The sequence below is a fragment of the Motacilla alba genome, chromosome 3 (genome assembly GCF_015832195.1).
Source record: "Motacilla alba alba isolate MOTALB_02 chromosome 3, Motacilla_alba_V1.0_pri, whole genome shotgun sequence".
Classification (NCBI taxonomy): domain Eukaryota; kingdom Metazoa; phylum Chordata; class Aves; order Passeriformes; family Motacillidae; genus Motacilla; species Motacilla alba.
The window spans coordinates 109,674,986-109,692,349 of NC_052018.1; the positions used below are offsets into that span (position 1 = coordinate 109,674,986).

Sequence of the window (17,364 nt, forward strand, 5' to 3'; positions counted from 1 at the left end):
GCCTTAATTTGCAATTTTGTAATGGATTGACTTGCTGGCCTTACGCTGAGACTCTGTTAAGACAACATTTTCCCATCTCCCACCCTGTATTTTTCGTAGTAGCTTTTTTTTTCTCTTCAGTTTTCATATTTGGGTGCCACACATCGTGTAAAAATGATCAGAGTTTATGTTCAAAATGTGCTGTATTTTTATTTTCTGCTTGTATTATTGATTTAGTCCTGCTGTGTACAGGGGATCTAAATGGGGAATGGTCGCCTCATACTTCTCTTCTGGTAATATCAAGCAACAAGCTTAAAGCCTAAATTCTTTTGTCCAGTGTTTTACTCAGAAGGTATCTGCCTCAGCCTTGAGTGTTTAGGAAATCTGATCTAAAACCAATTCAGTTAAAATGCCAGAAAATGAAATTAATGAAAATGCGCCGACGTCATAAGGAGAAGTGGAGGGGCAGGCACTGATCACTTCTGTCTGTGACCAGTGACAAGACCCAAGGGAACAGCTGGACCTGAGACAAGTGAGGTTTAGAATGGATATTAGGAACAGGTTCTTTCCCAGAGGGTGCTGGGCACTGCCCAGGCTCCCCAGGGAATGGTCACAGTCCTGAGGCTGCCAGAGCTCCAGGAGCATTTGGACAACACTCCCAAGGAAGGCAGTGGCTGGGATTATTGGGGTGTCTGCGTAGGGCCAGGAGCTGGACTGGTGATCCTGATGGGTCCCTTCCAACTCAGGATATTCTGTGATCCTGTGTTTAGTTACACCACTTGTATCTTGAGGCTTTGCAGCAGCGTTTTAAAATTTTGCCCACATATTTGTGGACACTGTCACAAAGTCAAGGATGGCCCTTCTCCAACTCAGACTCTTCCTGAGACGACACCCACAGAGCTGCTGTGTGCCCTCACCTGAGCATGGTCTCTGCCCAGTGGAGCTGATTATCTACCTGTGATTAAAGAGATGGGGGTTTTCCTGAGTGCCAAAAATCAATCACCTACCATACACCCAGCTTCTGATTACTGCTCCGTCAGATTGCACATTATGATTCACCTCTGCCTTGAGGCTTGCTGCTCAGCTGGGATTTCTTTTTTCTTCCTCTTCAGCCTTTTCACTTGTATTGGTTTCCTATCCCTGCCATCTCTCATCTCATTCTAACCCAAATTAAAATCCAAGCGTGAAACCCACAGAACTGCCAGTTGTTCTCTACAGTTGTGTTTTCTCCCTGCTTCCCACAGGAGGATTATTTCTTTCAGTTTCTGCAGTGCATGAATGGTCTCTTCTGCTGGGCTTTGCCTGCCCAGTGTTACAGACAGGCACGAGTGTCCTGGCAGGACGCAGGTCAGTTCTGGAGGAAGGGCTGCAAAGCTGGGATTAGCATTGCACTGCCCTCAAGCCAATAAGCCCCACTAAGATGGGATTTCTTGTCTTGAGCTCATCCCTTGGTGGGCAGAGTAATTCCGCTCCTGGAGCTGGAGAAGGTGCTGCTGACTCAGAGCCTGACCCAGCTCGTGCCCCTCCAGGAAGCACTGCAGGATCTGAGTGCACATCAAACCTTGATTAGTGCTGCTCTTACCATTCTTATCTCTGCTGGAGCAGTTATGATATCCCTGATGCCTTTGGATGTGCCATTCTCTCGAATGTGCAGGGATTTTACTGCCTGATGTCACACATCTTTGAGCTGTTTGAGCACTAGGGAGGGTGGGATTTGAATGCTAGTGGGATTTTTTTATAGACTATGGCTTCATGTGAGGAATTCCAGTGAAATGTATAAATACTTTCATTAAGATAAAAAACAACACACAAAGATTTTCCTGCAATTTTTCTGTAAAATTTAAATTGCGTCCACAGGGATGTTTCTGTATTGCCCTTCACTGGGTAATTTTTCTTAGTATTTGGTTATCACACTATTTTTCAAAGAGGGGGTATGTAATAGGAATCTAAATTGGCTTAGAAATAAAAGTATTTAGTGAGTCAGATGTTATTCTTGTGTCTGGGATGTCTGAATGAGAAGGGGATTTACTGTATTTTTCCCTAGCCCAGCTGAGAGAAGTCTCTAGCCAAATATAGGTTTCTAACATTTTAACTTTCCAAAGCAAACCATCTCAACTAGGAAAGCTGCCTGTTCCCTGTCTCTTACTGCAGGAACAGGGAAAAAATGTCATTCTCTGAAGGCATAGAGAATTATTTATTTCATTTATTAAATAAACTGTCATGTTTTGCAATTAGGCTTCCAGAGTATTGGACAAACTGATATATGTGGAAGCAACATTTTGGAGCAATAATTGTATCCTAGTGTTTTCTACAAAATCTTTCCAAAGCCTTCCTGGTTCATTCCTTGTTATGTTGGGCTCACAGCTTCTGCCTTGTGAGACTGCAAGATTCTTGATCCTATTTCATGTTTGTCTTTGAAAACAGTTTTAATGTCCCACTTTCATTTATTTTCCACCTTCTTTTTAGGCTCCATCCAAGTTGTGTTTATGCTGTTTATTCTGGTGCCAACTACAGAACTTCTCCTTTGGAGCCTCTTGTGCTCCCAGTGCCTCCCAGCTCCCTGTGCAGAGCCAAGCTCAGCAGCATCCACATCCTTGGTGCCAGTGCCTTCAGTAGAAATAGGAATTGTTACTGTTCCAGGGCTTTTACTGTAACTCACAGTAGGATCTCCCACCCAGCCTGGGTGTTCCTTTCTGGCCAGCTTTGCTCTACAACTCGGTCCAGTGTCATGTTACAGTTCTTGCACAAATTGTTCTTTTATCCAGTTTAGCGCTTAATCACATCTACTGATTCATAATTCACATATTTTACTGAAGATGTTATCAGTACATTACACTGATGACTCCATCCTCAAAACAAAGATAGTTGGGTACTGTTGTCTTAATTCTTCTACCCTGAGAGAGGTCTTTTATGCATTTTTCTCCATTATTTCACTTGTTCTTTAAATTTCTAAGTCTTGCAGACTACTGAGATCTGATGGGTTAACAAGTAGTGATTTGGGAAGCTCCTTCCATTCCTTCAGAAAAATATAGGGGCATTATTTGCCTTTATCTTAGGACATAATTTACTGGTTGATTCTTTTTAATTGCATTGATGTGAATGAGGGAATCAGTATGCAGTTTTGTCTCCTAGCTCATTCAGAGTTGGGAAAAGAAAGTCTTCCCTGTGGTTGGAATGTTGATGTTCCCTGAGTGTTGCTTTCAGTGAAAATTTCACTCTGAGCTGCATTGACCCTTCCTGTCTACAGAAGCTGCATTTCTGTTACTCATTTTGGGGAATTCAATCAGATAAGTGAAGTCTGGAAATAACACCAAATGAGATGTAATCGAGCTTCACTCTGTTTTCTTCTACCACGGTTGTGTTCAGGCTGAAAGGAGCTCAGTCCTTTACACAGTATTAACACAAGGGGTGTGTGCAAGTGATTTTCCCAACTGAGCTAGACATTTGGGGTTCCTCTTGAAGACACCCAAATGCTGGGCAGTCAGGAAAAGCCCCCTCCTGCTTTCCCTTCCCTTTGGGGCAGGTTGTGGAGCCTTGCTGACCATGCCTTGATCGCTCGCTGCAATATGGAAGAGGCCGTACGGAGCGTGTCCTTCAGTCCTGACGGATCCCAGCTGGCACTTGGGATGAAGGATGGCTCCTTCATTGTGCTCAGAGTAAGGTAAGATGAGAAAGCCACTGGGGATCTTAGCAGAAGAAAAAGAAATAATAATTGCAGGTGCATCCATATCCCTTTTAAGAGGTGGTAGTTTGGCAAAGAGGATATAAAATCTATGCTTTAATCAATTTCAAAATATTAGCTCTTAGTAATAATGTTGATAAAATTTAAGATTTTCAAGTTTGGCTCTTTTACTGTAGTCTGAGGTTATACAGGTATTTAGTGAGAAGAAAAGTGCATAACAGAAAAAACATAGTTTGGAGAGGAATCTTCTTCACTGATGATTTATCTCCTGTCATACACATACCAGGCAAAATAATTGGTGATCAAAAGACATTTTTAAGTATTTTCAAGATAAACCTGAATTCTGCTTTTTGTGTAAGTGGAAAGCCTTTTTCTGCATGGCTGCATCTTAAGCATTTTCTGTCTGAAATGTTGTTATGGAGGGCACACAAAAGCAGGTAAAGCCTTAAATGGGCCATAGAGTGAAATAGCCAGATCCCCATTGTGATTTCAAAGTACAAAAGCTGTTTTAATTGATACCTGGAAGGATAATGTAACATACCTAAGGATATGTTTGCCAAACATATACTTAAAATACTTGGAACTCCAGACTGATAGGAGGGAAAAGCGTGGGAAAACCCCTATAATGCTCTGCTCGAATGACTTTAACAAAACTTAAATGAGCGGTTCATATTCATTTTAAAGGCTTCCCAGTGATTGTTTTCTAAAGAAGTTAATTATTTTTGTCTCCCAGTAATCTTGTCCTCGTTAATTTGTCTGATGCCTCCTGGAAACCTCTGTTTTGGGTTAGGAATGCTTCTCCTTTCAGGACCCTGCTTTTAACAGTGCTGTGTATCAGGATTTAAAAGGTGTGCTTACAAAATGTATCTCAGTAAATTTGGGTTGGATGCTGCTAGCAGTACCTCATTAGAGCCGGTGAAGAGAATCATTGTGGACAGGCAGAGTGGTTTCTGTCTGCTGCTTAAAAAATGCATAGAATCAATGGAAGCAATAGGAAGTTATCCACGAAAAAAGGATGTTTGAAGTGAAATCTAATTTCTGTTGTACAAATTATTCAGTGCATCTGTCGCCTTACCTGTGGCTTGCAAATTCCTGGGTCTCCAGCTGTCACTCTCCCCTGTGGCTCCTGCAGGGACATGACCGAGGTGGTTCACATCAAGGACCGCAAGGAGGTGATCCATGAGATGAAGTTTTCCCCGGATGGCTCCTACCTGGCCGTGGGCTCCAACGATGGCCCCGTGGACATCTACGCCGTCGCCCAGAGATACAAAAAAATTGGGGAATGCAACAAATCCTCCAGCTTCATCACCCACATTGACTGGTCCGTGGACAGCAAGTTCCTGCAGACCAACGATGGTGCTGGAGAGAGGCTCTTCTACAAGATGCCCTGTAAGTTTACAAGGGGCTCGTGTTATGAACAATTAAATTTTGCTTTTGCTTGAAGAGAACGCCACAAATATGATATAACTATTACAGGTGAAAGTGGAGTTTCCTGGCTGGAACATAGAGAAATACCCACTGCTTGTTTTTTTCAGTCAATACTCACTGAATATCCTCAGTTTTAAGGAAAAGCTGTGTCTGCTGTGTAAATTAGATATTTTTTCTTAGCAACTTTTACAGGTTGACTCACTCTCGGGTAACTACCAAAGCCCCTCTGTCCCTATTGTCCTTCCTTGATGAATGATTCCTGTTAGTGACCAGAATGTTTTTAAGATTGTAACTAAAAATAGGAGAACTGTTTGAGTCAGCTCGAATTGCTGAGGTTCTCAATGTAAAAGCTTGTTGGTACAAACAACACTGATAACTAATTTAATTGACTTATTCTCACTCTTATTTGAGAATGCTTTCTAATATTTAGAGGAAACTTTTGCAGGAGAGAGCTTTAGAAATAAAATTTTCTTCTGAGCTAGTTTGGCAGCCTTCAATCAACTCTAAAACAGCCCCTGTAAGTAAAAAGCACCAGTACAGAATGGCTGACGGACCAAATACTCACATTTCAGGGACTTAATGTGGATGAAAAACTCCTACTAGCACATGAGCATGGTTTAAAATTGGGTATTATTAACCTTTAGCACTTGAAAGTGTTCTAGGAACTCATGCTATTCACAGTACTTTCTACTGAAGGCATTTCTTTGGTAGGGTTGGAATTATGAAGTTTTTCCACTTTCATATGTTTTTATCGTGCCAATCCTAATTAGCATACTAATTCTCATTAGTATTCTAATTATTTCTAAGGCAGCTGCATTAGAACTCCTCAGATGTGCGCTGTCCTCAAACGCCACAAATGAGAGATTATAGTAATTTAAAGGAGATTGTGACTCTTCTTAATTGAGGTTAAAAATTAATTACAACTAGCATACACAGATAAATATGATGAAAAGAAACAGAGTTTCTAAGAAGCAGATGATGAAATTGATTATTCACCTGCACATTTTCAGCTGGGAAACATCTAACGAGCAAAGATGAGATCAAAGGAATTCACTGGGCTTCATGGACCTGTGTGATAGGATCTGAAGTGAGTGGAATTTGGCCAAAGTACACAAACATCACAGATGTCAACTCTGTGGATGGGAATTACAACAGCTCTGTGCTGGTGACTGGTGATGACTTTGGCCTGGTGAAATTATTCCGGTTTCCGTGCCTGAAGAAAGGTAAGATGGAATTTTGTGTGGCTGAAAAATGCAAGATTTACCTCAACACCATATCAGTGTATTTTCTAATGGTTGCTTTTCATCCTGGTGTGAAATTCCAATTAGTGTGTTCACAATTCCTATGAGTACTAATGGATACAGAGACCAGACTTAGTTTTCTCTGTTTTCAGAAGTGTTGAGAATGTGTGGCTGCTTCCTCAGGATTTGCACTGTGCCAAGCATAAAGCCAGCAATCCAAATCAAACAACCTTTTGCCTTTCTGTGAGCTTCAGTGTTTAATTTGATATCACATCTCAGTGTAATTTCAAAATTTGTGTTTTAGGGAAAATGTAATGCCTGTGTTGAGTTCACACTGGCACTCATGGCCAGAAAGGGGAAAATTAAACCTTGTGTGTGTCTGGTACTTCCTGCCGAGACTGAAGTTCTTTTCTGACAGCTGAAGATATTGCCCATATTATTTTATGCTACTTATTTTTATATCACAATTACTTTTGTATCACCCTATCAAATGAGGCATTTGAGTGTTTTTTGTTTTTCAGATTTCACAAGTGTGTGTTTCTATTAGGAACCTAACTTCATTAGTTATAAGGTTAATTTTTCCCCTTACATACCAGCAATTCTCCTCCTGTTTTCAGGAGCTAAATTCAGGAAATATGTTGGCCACTCAGCCCATGTCACCAATGTGCGCTGGTCCCATGATTTCCAGTGGGTTTTGAGCACGGGAGGTGCTGATCACTCCGTTTTTCAGTGGAGGTTTGTTCCAGAAGGGATAACCAATGGCATCCTGGAAGCCTCTCCCCAAGGTAAACATCATCTCTGTTCAAGTATTTGTTAAATTCAATCAGCAGAGAATGCAGCACTGCTGGAAGAGCTCTTATTGATTTAACAGGGGGAAAAAATAATAATTCTTTGGAATTGCATATACTCAGCATGTTTGGGACATTGAAGCTTTCAAAGACAAGCCTTGGTTGGGGCCACATTAAAAGCTGCTGCAGTCTGCAATATTTGTGTTTGGGAATACAAAAGCAGCATTCCTCAAAGCGTGTGAAAGAAGACATTTAGAGGGACTGGATAATTAAATTTTCAAACTTAGCTATCTAACTTGCATTCAGAAGTCACACTACACATGTTTAATTGTTTAATTTTATTTTTCAATGCAATCTCGCATATCTCACAACAAATTTCTCATATTTATGCAGTAGCTGTACTTCAGGTATTCTACTTGTTATAGTCATGATCTTTATAGTATCCTACCAAAGCCATGTGAACTGTGTCATGGTGGTTGCTAAAATTGGGATTCCCTGCAGCAGAATGGCAAAATTTCACTCTGTACATGCACAATTTGGTAAATTATCTAAATTACAGCAAATATCTTAAGCACAAAGAATGATCAGTGAAAGCTTTTATTTGTTGTTTCTGTGTGTCTGCTCTCCAGACACTGTTTTGAAAGCAGAATTCTCTGATGCTGGAACTGTACCAGTAGCTGCTCAGTGATTTTGCTTCTTTCTGCCACCTTCCTGCCCCGGGCAGAGAAACAGGAGAGACAGAAATGAAGCCTGACACATTCAGTCAGCCCCCGTGACTTTTACAAGCTGCTTGAGCTTCCAGACTTCTTGAATACTGTTTTGCCCATAGTCTCAATTATATAAAAATGTCACATACTATTTTGCTGTCATTTTACATGTTCAATATATTGATTTTTAATTTTTCTTTTTTAAAGCAGAGGGTGGTGTTGATTCCTACAGTGAGGAATCAGATTCAGATTTATCTGACGTGCCAGAGTTGGATTCTGACATTGAGCAGGAAGCTCAAATCAACTACGATCGCCAGGTGAGTGTGAAATAACTTACAGGGCCGATCACCTGGCAAGTTCCCATCTCTAGTCAGCAAAGAGAGGAAGTTTACTGCTGACTCACAGGCTGCTCCCAGTTATTTTGATGGCATTCAGCTGATTATGCAACCACTATACATAAACCCTTGAGCTGGAGATGAGAATTTGAAAGAGTTTGGAGAAAAGAATTTAAAAGTGTTTTGGGGATTGGAAGGGGGTCTTTAAGGTCCCTCCCAACCCAAACCACTCTGTGATTTGGACTCTATTTACAAGTCACTTGAACCTGACTCCAGGAGCTGTTGTCATTGAGAGTTGAGTATTGCCTGTCCCCTTGTCCAGTGAGCTCTCAGCTGCAATGGAGGAAGGTCAGAAATTCCTCAGGGCAGGACTGGCATCTTGTATGAAGGGGGGAAAATCACAGAATAAGTTGGTTCATGTTGATTTAAGGGATTTAATGGCTGGCATGGGGATGCCTCTGGAATGTGGGAAGTTCACCTCTAACATTCCAGGCTTTAAGCAAGGGCATCCTTTCTCTTTTCACCTCACTTTCTAGACTACAATAAATTGCGTAGGTCCTTCTGCCAACAGTTTCTTTCATCTGTTTATTACAGAGATCAATCATGACTGACAAATGAAACAGATTTTGCCAAATTGTCTCCCTTCCCTCTCATTCACTCCCAGTTTCACTGGAGTGCTGGTCATTCTCCTCCTCCCCTCCCCCTCCTGATTTTCCATCTGTATTCAAATCAGTCACCGTCCTCCTCCACACTGTCTGTATGTCAAAAAGGACATCTGGGTTTAAAAACTACAAGTGACAATATCATTGCAGGCAGTTCAAGAGCAATATTCCAAGCAGGTTAATGCATGGAAAACCAGAAGCATCTTTAAAATAGCATCCCTCATGGGGAATGTGAGATAGCCCCAAGCAGAAGCTGCATTTGGCATTTTGTTAAAGGAAATAATTGACAAAAGCACTGGGAAATAAAAACATTAATCTTATTTTGAGATTTGGGGTTTGGTTTGAGTTTTTAATATTATGGCTGAAGCATCAGAGAGTATTCTTCATTTTGAGATGCATCAGAACATGATGTCCCAGTATTTTGTTTCACTGAGTTTGCTTCTTTCTTTTCATTTCTTCCAAAAATCCAGTGTTGCTTCCTGGAAGGCAAGTAGATTTCTGTGGGAGTGGCAGTTTCATTGTCCATTTGTCCAAGAAATGTAGGCACAGAAAACAACTAAAGCTACATTTCAGCATTGTGATGGATTTTGTTTGGGGATGCTTCAAACACCTTTAGTGTCTCCACAGAGTTTTAGCATTTCCAAAGTGTTTAAATGGAAAGTATTTTGTGTATTTTTAGAGCTGTAATTGTACTTTGGAGTTGTGGACACGTTGGCAGATCACTGAAGGGGTTTTGGTTCCTGTGTATTTCACCATAATCCCGAGATAGATGCAGTTAATGCTCAGCTGTGAGCTTGGACACTGAAGCACAGATGAAATTAAAAAGCACCTGGAGACTCCCAGTCACCATTTACATTCCTTTTCACTAAGTGACACTGGAATCTTCTAGAAAGAGTCCACTCTGCTGCTGCTGCTCCAGATTGCCCTTCTGGGCCGCTGAGACCAGGAGAATTCATTGTCCAGAAAACATTTATTATCATCTAAAGGCTGGGGACAATAGTGCCTGGCTCTGCATTCTAACTGCTCTGCATCACATTAGCATATATTAAATTTCATGCTTAAAGTCACTTTCACTCACACACACAAATATTTGGAAAACCAGAGATGTGCAGTTAACTTTAGCAATTCTCCTTTAGGTTTACAAAGAAGACCTACCTCAGCTGAAACAGCAAAGTAAAGAGAAAAACCATTCTGTGCCCTTCCTTAAGAGAGAGAGAGCGCCCGAGGACAGCTTGAAGCTGCAGTTTATACACGGGTAGAGTAACATCAAATAATATTTGCTATTTCTGATCGATTAACATTGCTGGGGTGCCCTAACAACTTGTATCAGAGCATAAGCAAAGCATTTTCTGGCGCTTACCCGCACTTAATTTGTCATTGTTACTGTGGTAATACTTAGAATATCAGGTACAGATTTTCTGTTTTCAGTTGCATTTCAGGCTGGGTGGAGCTCTGAGCAGCCTGGTCCAGTGGGAGATGTCTCTGCCTATGGCAGGAGGTGGAACTCGGTGATCCATGAGGTCCCTTCCAGCCCACACCATTCCATGATTCTCTTTGTTAAGGAACAAGGGAAGCTTATAACATTGAGTTTTATGAAATTACATTTTATACTTGTTGCTCACTACACCTGATGTTTCCTGGATTCTCTGTTAATTGTTTGTGGTAGCTGCAATTTGTTAAAATACCTGGTAGATTCTGCTCCAATCCGATTCCTCATGAAGCTTCATGTGATACTTCTGAGCTCGAGCTGTCCCCGCAGGACTCCTGTCCTTTAACACGCCCGTGATTTGTAGCACAGGTTTCCCGTGGGGCAGCCACGAGGTGTTTGGTGTTTGCTGCAGGTACAGGGGCTATGACTGCAGGAACAACCTGTTCTACACGCAGGCGGGGGAGGTGGTTTATCACATCGCCGCGGTGGCCGTCGTCTACAACCGGCAGCAGCACTCGCAGCGCCTCTACCTCGGCCACGACGACGACATCCTCAGCCTCAGCATCCACCCCGTCAAGGACTATGTGGCTACTGGGCAGGTGGGGAGTTCAAAGGGACAGCAGTGATATTTTTATATAGAATTAGAAAAAACGCCATAACGCTTCTTCCTCGGTTGTATTGTTTCCTCCTAAATCCGGGCAAACTGAGTGTTGTTTCCTATTTCTCTGCTGAAACTGTTGGAGGTGATTTTGAAACCATTCCTATATTACATAAACACTGCCAGTCTTGTGCTGTGGCTTTCAAAAGTCTTATATTTACTTTTAATCTCTCATGTAAAACTCAGGAGCTGTATTTTATCTCCTTCCTAGAGGGTTTTGGACTGTCATGACTCAGTTGCAGTATTTTTGTACTGTAGGAGCTTTCAACAGCCGTGCTCAGATAAAAGCTGATGGGTGCTTTCCTGATACCTGGTACTGACTGTGATGTATTCAGTGTGTGCATATTCATTCAGACATCAGGATAAATGATACCATGAATACTGACAGCTTTAGAGACCATCCGCTGATATTTCTCTGAATGAGAAAATAAATCTTGAAAAAGATAAAATACGACAAATGACTAACCTCTGTAGGGTTTTTAAGATATGATAATGCTAATTAATGATATTTATAACAGTAATGATAATTACTGTTATTGGTGTGCTTTGAACTTCTGTGGGCAAAGACCCCAATTAACCCTCTGATCCAGGTTGGAAGAGATGCTGCTATCCACGTTTGGGACACCCAGACCCTGAAATGTTTGTCATTGCTCAAAGGCCAGCACCAGAGAGGAGTGTGCGCGCTGGATTTTTCAGGTAAGCCGCAGCCTCTGTTTATCTAAATGAATAATTTAAAAGCAATCCTTATGATGAAATGTTAATTCAAAGAGGTGTTAAATTACAGCTGGTACCAATTTTACATGGAAGCTTGCTGACTTGGGATAAAAATTGTGTGTGTAGTGAAGTCAGTCGCAGGCCTTTGGTCACTTGGTCAATGATTGATTCTGGTGGTGTCTAGTAGATAATACCAAGTGTGCAGTTGGAATTCTGGTCACTGTCTATGTGGTGGTGTGAGAATTTTAAAGCAGGCAGGATGGTGACTCAAAGCATATGAATGAGTTGGAAATGTCACCTCTGGGCTCATCCAGTTCTTTGCATTTGCTAACAATTGCCACATTTTTCAGTGAGTTTACAGAAGAAGTAAATATGACAAACAGTTGTCTGCTGTCTCTCCCACTTGTCTTTCCAAGCTGGCTGCCCTAAGCTGTCTCAGTTTTTAAGGGATAATTCCTGTGAGCAGCACTGAAGAATATCATCCATATGGTGGGGACTTAAATACTTCTGTGTCTTCATAAAAGGGCTTGAAAATTCATTTTCCCTTCTTCTGTTAAAAAAATTAAGAGATTACTTTATCTGAACTATCCTCTACTTGATCTGATTTTTTTTTTCAATTAAACATAGCTTATTTCATATTCTGCTCTCCAGAAATGTGGTAAGAATTCATTAGGATGTAGATCACATTTGTAAGACAAGACTATACAAAAGAAGTTGACTTCCACAAAGATAAATCTGTGGAACTCAGTCATATTCCATTATCAGGAGAGGAGCCCTGGTGTTGATCCAAGAGCTGGAATTCAAATGTGAAATTGCTGACCCACTGTGGTATGTAAGCTCACTCTGAAAGGAGATAAAGTGCCAGAAGGAATAAAAATGGATAAGAATGATTTAACTGGAATTAGATAATGTGCATAGATGTCAAAAAACTTCTTGTTAAGATCCTTAATTGAACAAACATTCCTATATTTGAAAATTCTTTGTGGTTTGCATTTTTAACACCAAGTAAATTCCTGTCCAAGTAGGAATATTCTGGATCTTAGAACCCATGTACCTGTAAAGAATAAGCTGGCCAAATATTCTGTGGGCACAAGTCTGTAAAAAATACTGAATGTCTTTTAAAAAGTAGCAACCATTCAACATCACAGTGTTGCTCTAGGACCTGATCCCGAGAGCAATGCACACACTGCATTCCTGACTGCCTTTAGTTGGGATTCTTGGCATGGATGGGGGCAGAGAGCTGAGCAAATGTGCACCTCCCTGCAGGATCAGAGGCTGCACTGCCCTGTGTAGGGGATTTGCATTGTCTTAATAACAGAGGTTTCAAAATTAGGTTCAGCTCACACTATCTGGAGCTTAAAGATAGAAGCCTGGAGCTCCCAACCTTTTCTGGCTGTAGTTGATGCAGCAGCTGACTTTCCCCACAGTTTTCTCTGCCCTCACTGTCTCTATAAAACATCAGCTGCTGCCCTTTTCTGAAGGCTGGGTCCTTCTTGTACAGCCCTTCCCATGACACTGTGATTCCGAGAAGATCATTTCATTCCTGCAACGTTTGGTTGTGCCCTCTGGTGGCTAATTTAACATTTATACCTTGGGATATTGTTTGGAGGGTTTAGTCCATATTAGTGCATAAACCTCCTGTTTCGAGTGAATGAAGTTTAAATTATTGTGTTGTTTGGGGATTTTTTAATAAACTCAGTAGTTTATTAAGTTTTGGTTTCTTGTCCTGTATTTTAACTTCATTTCTTCTTACCTTATTCTGCTTCTTCCTCTTGGGCCTATTTCTTTCTTACTGATTCTTAATTTCCCCTTCTCCTTCTTGACTTGCTTCTAGTAGGACTCAGTCATTAAAATCTGTAAGAACTTACTCAGCCCTGTGCACTCTGCAGTAGTTCTGATGGAGTAATTTACACCAGTGACTCTCTTTTTCTTATTGAAGTCAAAATGCCCAAGCTGAGTCCTTCACATCATTCATTTCTGTGAGAAGCTCATTCCCAGAGCAGTGCTCTTGTTCAGTCTCTACCCAGCTCTGCTTCCTCCAACTTTTCTGCAGTTAAAAAAAAACAGGCAGCTCTTCCTACACCCTATAAATTATCTTATCATAAGCTGCAACAATCATGACTTAGTTTTATAAACTTTATAGAGTTTCAGGGCAGAGGTTTGTCTCTAAAACTTTGTTAGAGATGGTTGTGTTTATCATTATTTTATACATGTGGCAAGAGTGCCTGGGTACTGTTGAATTATGGATGATTTTCTCTTCTGGCTTTCCTTTCTCTCATTGTCAGTCCTGCTGTGTCTTTCCTGCAGTGAAAGTGAAGATAGCCAGCAGTTATTTTTAGCCTTAAAATTTTATATTGTATTTATAGTTTCATCACCCTGTCTGTGAACACTGCATACACTAGTAAATCTCTGCACCATTTCAAGCAAAGGAAAGAAGCATTATCTATCAGAAACATTGCAAATAAAATGCAAGGTGAATTTCGAGTGCTTGAGCTTTATTAATTAAATTTCATTGCCTTGTTTGATCCTCCCTGTTTTCCTTGTACTTACACATAGGAATGTTTTGTCTGCCTTTGGGAAATACCTGAACTCAAATTTCTCAAACTATTAGTTAGGGTTTTTTTTTTTTTGCTTCATTTATAATACCCCATTAGAAACTCAGTTTGCAATGGGATTGTTGGTTCGTTGCCTGTTACATTTTCAGCTGAAGCCATAGCGCCTTTAACACTCAGCATTGCTTCTGTACAGCTGATGGGAAATGTTTGGCATCTGTGGGGCTGGATGATAACCATGCCATTGTGTTCTGGGACTGGAAAAAGGGAGAAAAGCTGGCAACAACCAGGTAAGGATACTCTCAGTTTAAAACCCCCTCAGATTACTTCTTTTCTGAATAGCATCATTCACATTTTTCCTATGAGCAAAGAAATAAAGCAGAACTCCCCTCTGAAAGCAGGATGGTGTTTCAGAGCAACATACCCAGATTAAAAACCTGGGGTTGCATAGCCCAGTGTTTGGAAATCGTGTGAACTGTTTCTGTCAGGAGTTCCTCATCCTTTCTGTTGGGAGAGCCACATTGGCACTGTAGCCTGTTTCAGGCTTTTCAAGTGAAGTTTAATATTTTCTTCCGGTTTTGTGTCCTGGCTCAGGGCAGAAGTCACCAGAGGTGTCATTTCCTTTATGTGTTTGATAATGTGCTGGGATCCATCAATGACCAGATCACTTTCTAGAAAGAAAAAGAGTTCCCTCTATTCTATATATATATATATATATATTTCAATCACTGCTGATCCAGCCTTTCTTCTGAGCCAGCTTTTTCTGAGCCATTTGCTCTTCCAATTGCCACAGAAAGCTCAGCTACTGACCCGACAGTGAAGAGTCCTTGTGCTTTCTGGAAGGGACCAGTGCTGGGAAGAGACTTGGATTAAAGTTACATGTTTGCTGTTTTATACTCAACTGCTGGATTGCAACAATAGTTGTTCAGTGTAAGAGAATCAAACTGTTTGAGAATCTTGGTTTCTGTCTCAGCTTTGGGCAAAGCAAGTGTGCCCCTGGTCACCAGGATTGAGCAGAATTCCTGTGAGTGTGGATGCAAGTTCCAGAAAGGCAAGGAGAGAATTCCATATGCTCTCTGCAACCACGTAATGTAGCACTGCTCAGTAGAAATTGTTAGTATAGCTGCAAAAAAAGTGCCTGAGAAGGGTAATTTACTTTAATTACTATATGGCGACATGTTGCAGAAGAAATGAGATTTTCTGGTGGCAGCAGTCTCTGTTAGTAGTGTACCATTAATGAAGAAACCAGTGTTTTACTCCATGTGTGTACCAGTCTGTTAGCTATACAATTTCATCTCAGACATCCAGTTTATTAGGCAGTGAGGGTTTAAATCCTGTCTAAAATCTGTGCTGGAGGCTTTGCTTAGCAACAGCCCTGGCTGTGCTGTAAAACGTGACATTTTCCTCGGCTCTGCAATCCAGTTCTGCTGTCCCCAGACAGATTGTGCTTGACTCGCAAGCAAAGAAATACTTTATGTATTCCCACGCTGACCTTTAAGCTTTTAAAAACAAGATAATGATAAGCTGTGTCACTACCTGGCTGCTGGTGCTCCCAGGACAGATGAAACATGGAGCACTTGGGTTCTTTTCACCATGTAATGCTGCATGTACCCAATGCATCTATTATTGCTGATCTGTTATCTTGAAAATATTCAGGGTCCTCACAGAGAGCAGAGAAATGAATGTATCCTCTAAAATGTTCCAGTTTAAACCATTGTTTAGATTTCAGCAGTGCCTAAAGGCAACTTCCCTGTTTCGGTGAGCTTAGGAGGACAGAGAGAGAGAAACAAAAGCCCTCGTGTGACCTTTGTGCACCAGAATAAAAGAACATCTCCTTACACCCACATGGACCCATATAAACCTGAAAAATGGGTGTCCATTCACCATATACAGACACTCACTATGTTTATTCTGCAGTTATATTTACTTTTTGGGAATGTTCTTTTTGCCTACTCTTTCTAGGCTGATTTATTTCAGCATGACTTCTCAGGTTGTTGTTGTTGTTGTTGTTGTAACCTTAAGAACTCTCTTATTTATTTGCTTTAATTGTTTCAGAGCTAAATTATGCAGCTTGTTTCCCTGTCCTGGCTCTCCTAGCTCCTGTCTAATTCCATTAAAATCCTTGTTGAGTAAGTTGGAACCAAACACCTCTGCACTGCAGGATGATGTGCTGCAGATGTCAAAGGTGGCCAGGACTGGTTTGCATCCAGACTGATCCACTAAAAGGGAATACTGACCCTCAGAGGGGTTTCAGAGCCATGTGATTTTTTAGATCTGCTGAGCCTGTCAGGAAAAAGTGACTTAATCCTAGCACAAAACCTGCAGATGTATAGTGAAAAGCTTATGGTTCCTGCTTTGGGGGTTTATAAAACACTGACATGGATATAATTAATGCTTTCCACCTGGGAATATTTTTTCCTTTGATAAGACCCAAGCTTGTAAATTTCCATAAATAGATCAACAAGCATAACTTTAGTTGCCCAAGAACTGAACCTGAACGTGCTGCAGCGTGAACTGCTTGCTAAAGTACAATTTTATAATTCGTGATTTTATTTTCCATCTTGAAGCCCATAGATTAAACTCTTCTTCATTTTTCCTGTCAGAGTAACTTTTAATATTTATTGAGTTCTCATCCATTTAAATACTTACCTTGACCTTTATGTCTTCTCTTAATTGCCTTGACCTTTACTGCCTGCTCCTTTGTTATGACTTCAATGAACTGAAATTGAGTGGGAGAGGATTTTTATTCCCCACATTTCTGTAGTCCCCACATGGTGTATGCTCAAATTCTTCCTGCCAGCTCCATGAGATAAAATCCCAGAACAAAGCCCTTGCAGATTAGAGATATGGCTCTCTGCTTTTCGCTAGATGGGGAAATGATTGATATCAATGGTTTAATTAGCTTGAAATCTTAAGTCATCTCTTGCCAAGCTTTTAAAATGTCTACCTTTATTGCAGGGGCCATAAAGATAAAATATTTGTAGTGAAGTGTAATCCACATCACGTGGACAGACTAGTCACTGTTGGGATGAAGCACATCAAGTTTTGGCAGCAAACAGGTACCGTATTGAATATTTCATATTTGATTAACATGGGAATTTGTGAACATTTTTAATACAGGAACATCAAATTCCCAGTTTAAGAATTTGTTTTTTTCGTTAAGCTCTTAATTTTAACTAACTTTAAAGT

At 40.8% G+C, this 17,364-nt stretch overlaps 1 protein-coding gene across 10 annotated transcripts in view; it reads left to right on the forward strand.

The window, feature by feature from the left end:
- The window catches only part of EML6 (EMAP like 6), an 88,442-nt gene that overhangs the window by 39,633 nt on the left and 31,445 nt on the right, over window positions 1-17,364 (forward strand). For 6 of the 10 annotated variants that reach the window (XM_038130458.1, XM_038130461.1, XM_038130456.1 and 3 more), the window contains exons 8-17: window positions 3,503-3,640; window positions 4,794-5,050; window positions 6,100-6,312; window positions 6,948-7,115; window positions 8,033-8,142; window positions 9,959-10,077; window positions 10,664-10,850; window positions 11,500-11,605; window positions 14,372-14,465; window positions 17,134-17,234. In XM_038130458.1, coding sequence (XP_037986386.1) covers window positions 3,503-3,640; window positions 4,794-5,050; window positions 6,100-6,312; window positions 6,948-7,115; window positions 8,033-8,142; window positions 9,959-10,077; window positions 10,664-10,850; window positions 11,500-11,605; window positions 14,372-14,465; window positions 17,134-17,234 — 1,493 coding nt within the window. The remainder of the gene's footprint in view (window positions 1-3,502; window positions 3,641-4,793; window positions 5,051-6,099; window positions 6,313-6,947; window positions 7,116-8,032; window positions 8,143-9,958; window positions 10,078-10,663; window positions 10,851-11,499; window positions 11,606-14,371; window positions 14,466-17,133; window positions 17,235-17,364) is intronic. The other 4 variants (XM_038130457.1, XM_038130466.1, XM_038130464.1 and 1 more) reach the window with 1 other exon arrangement.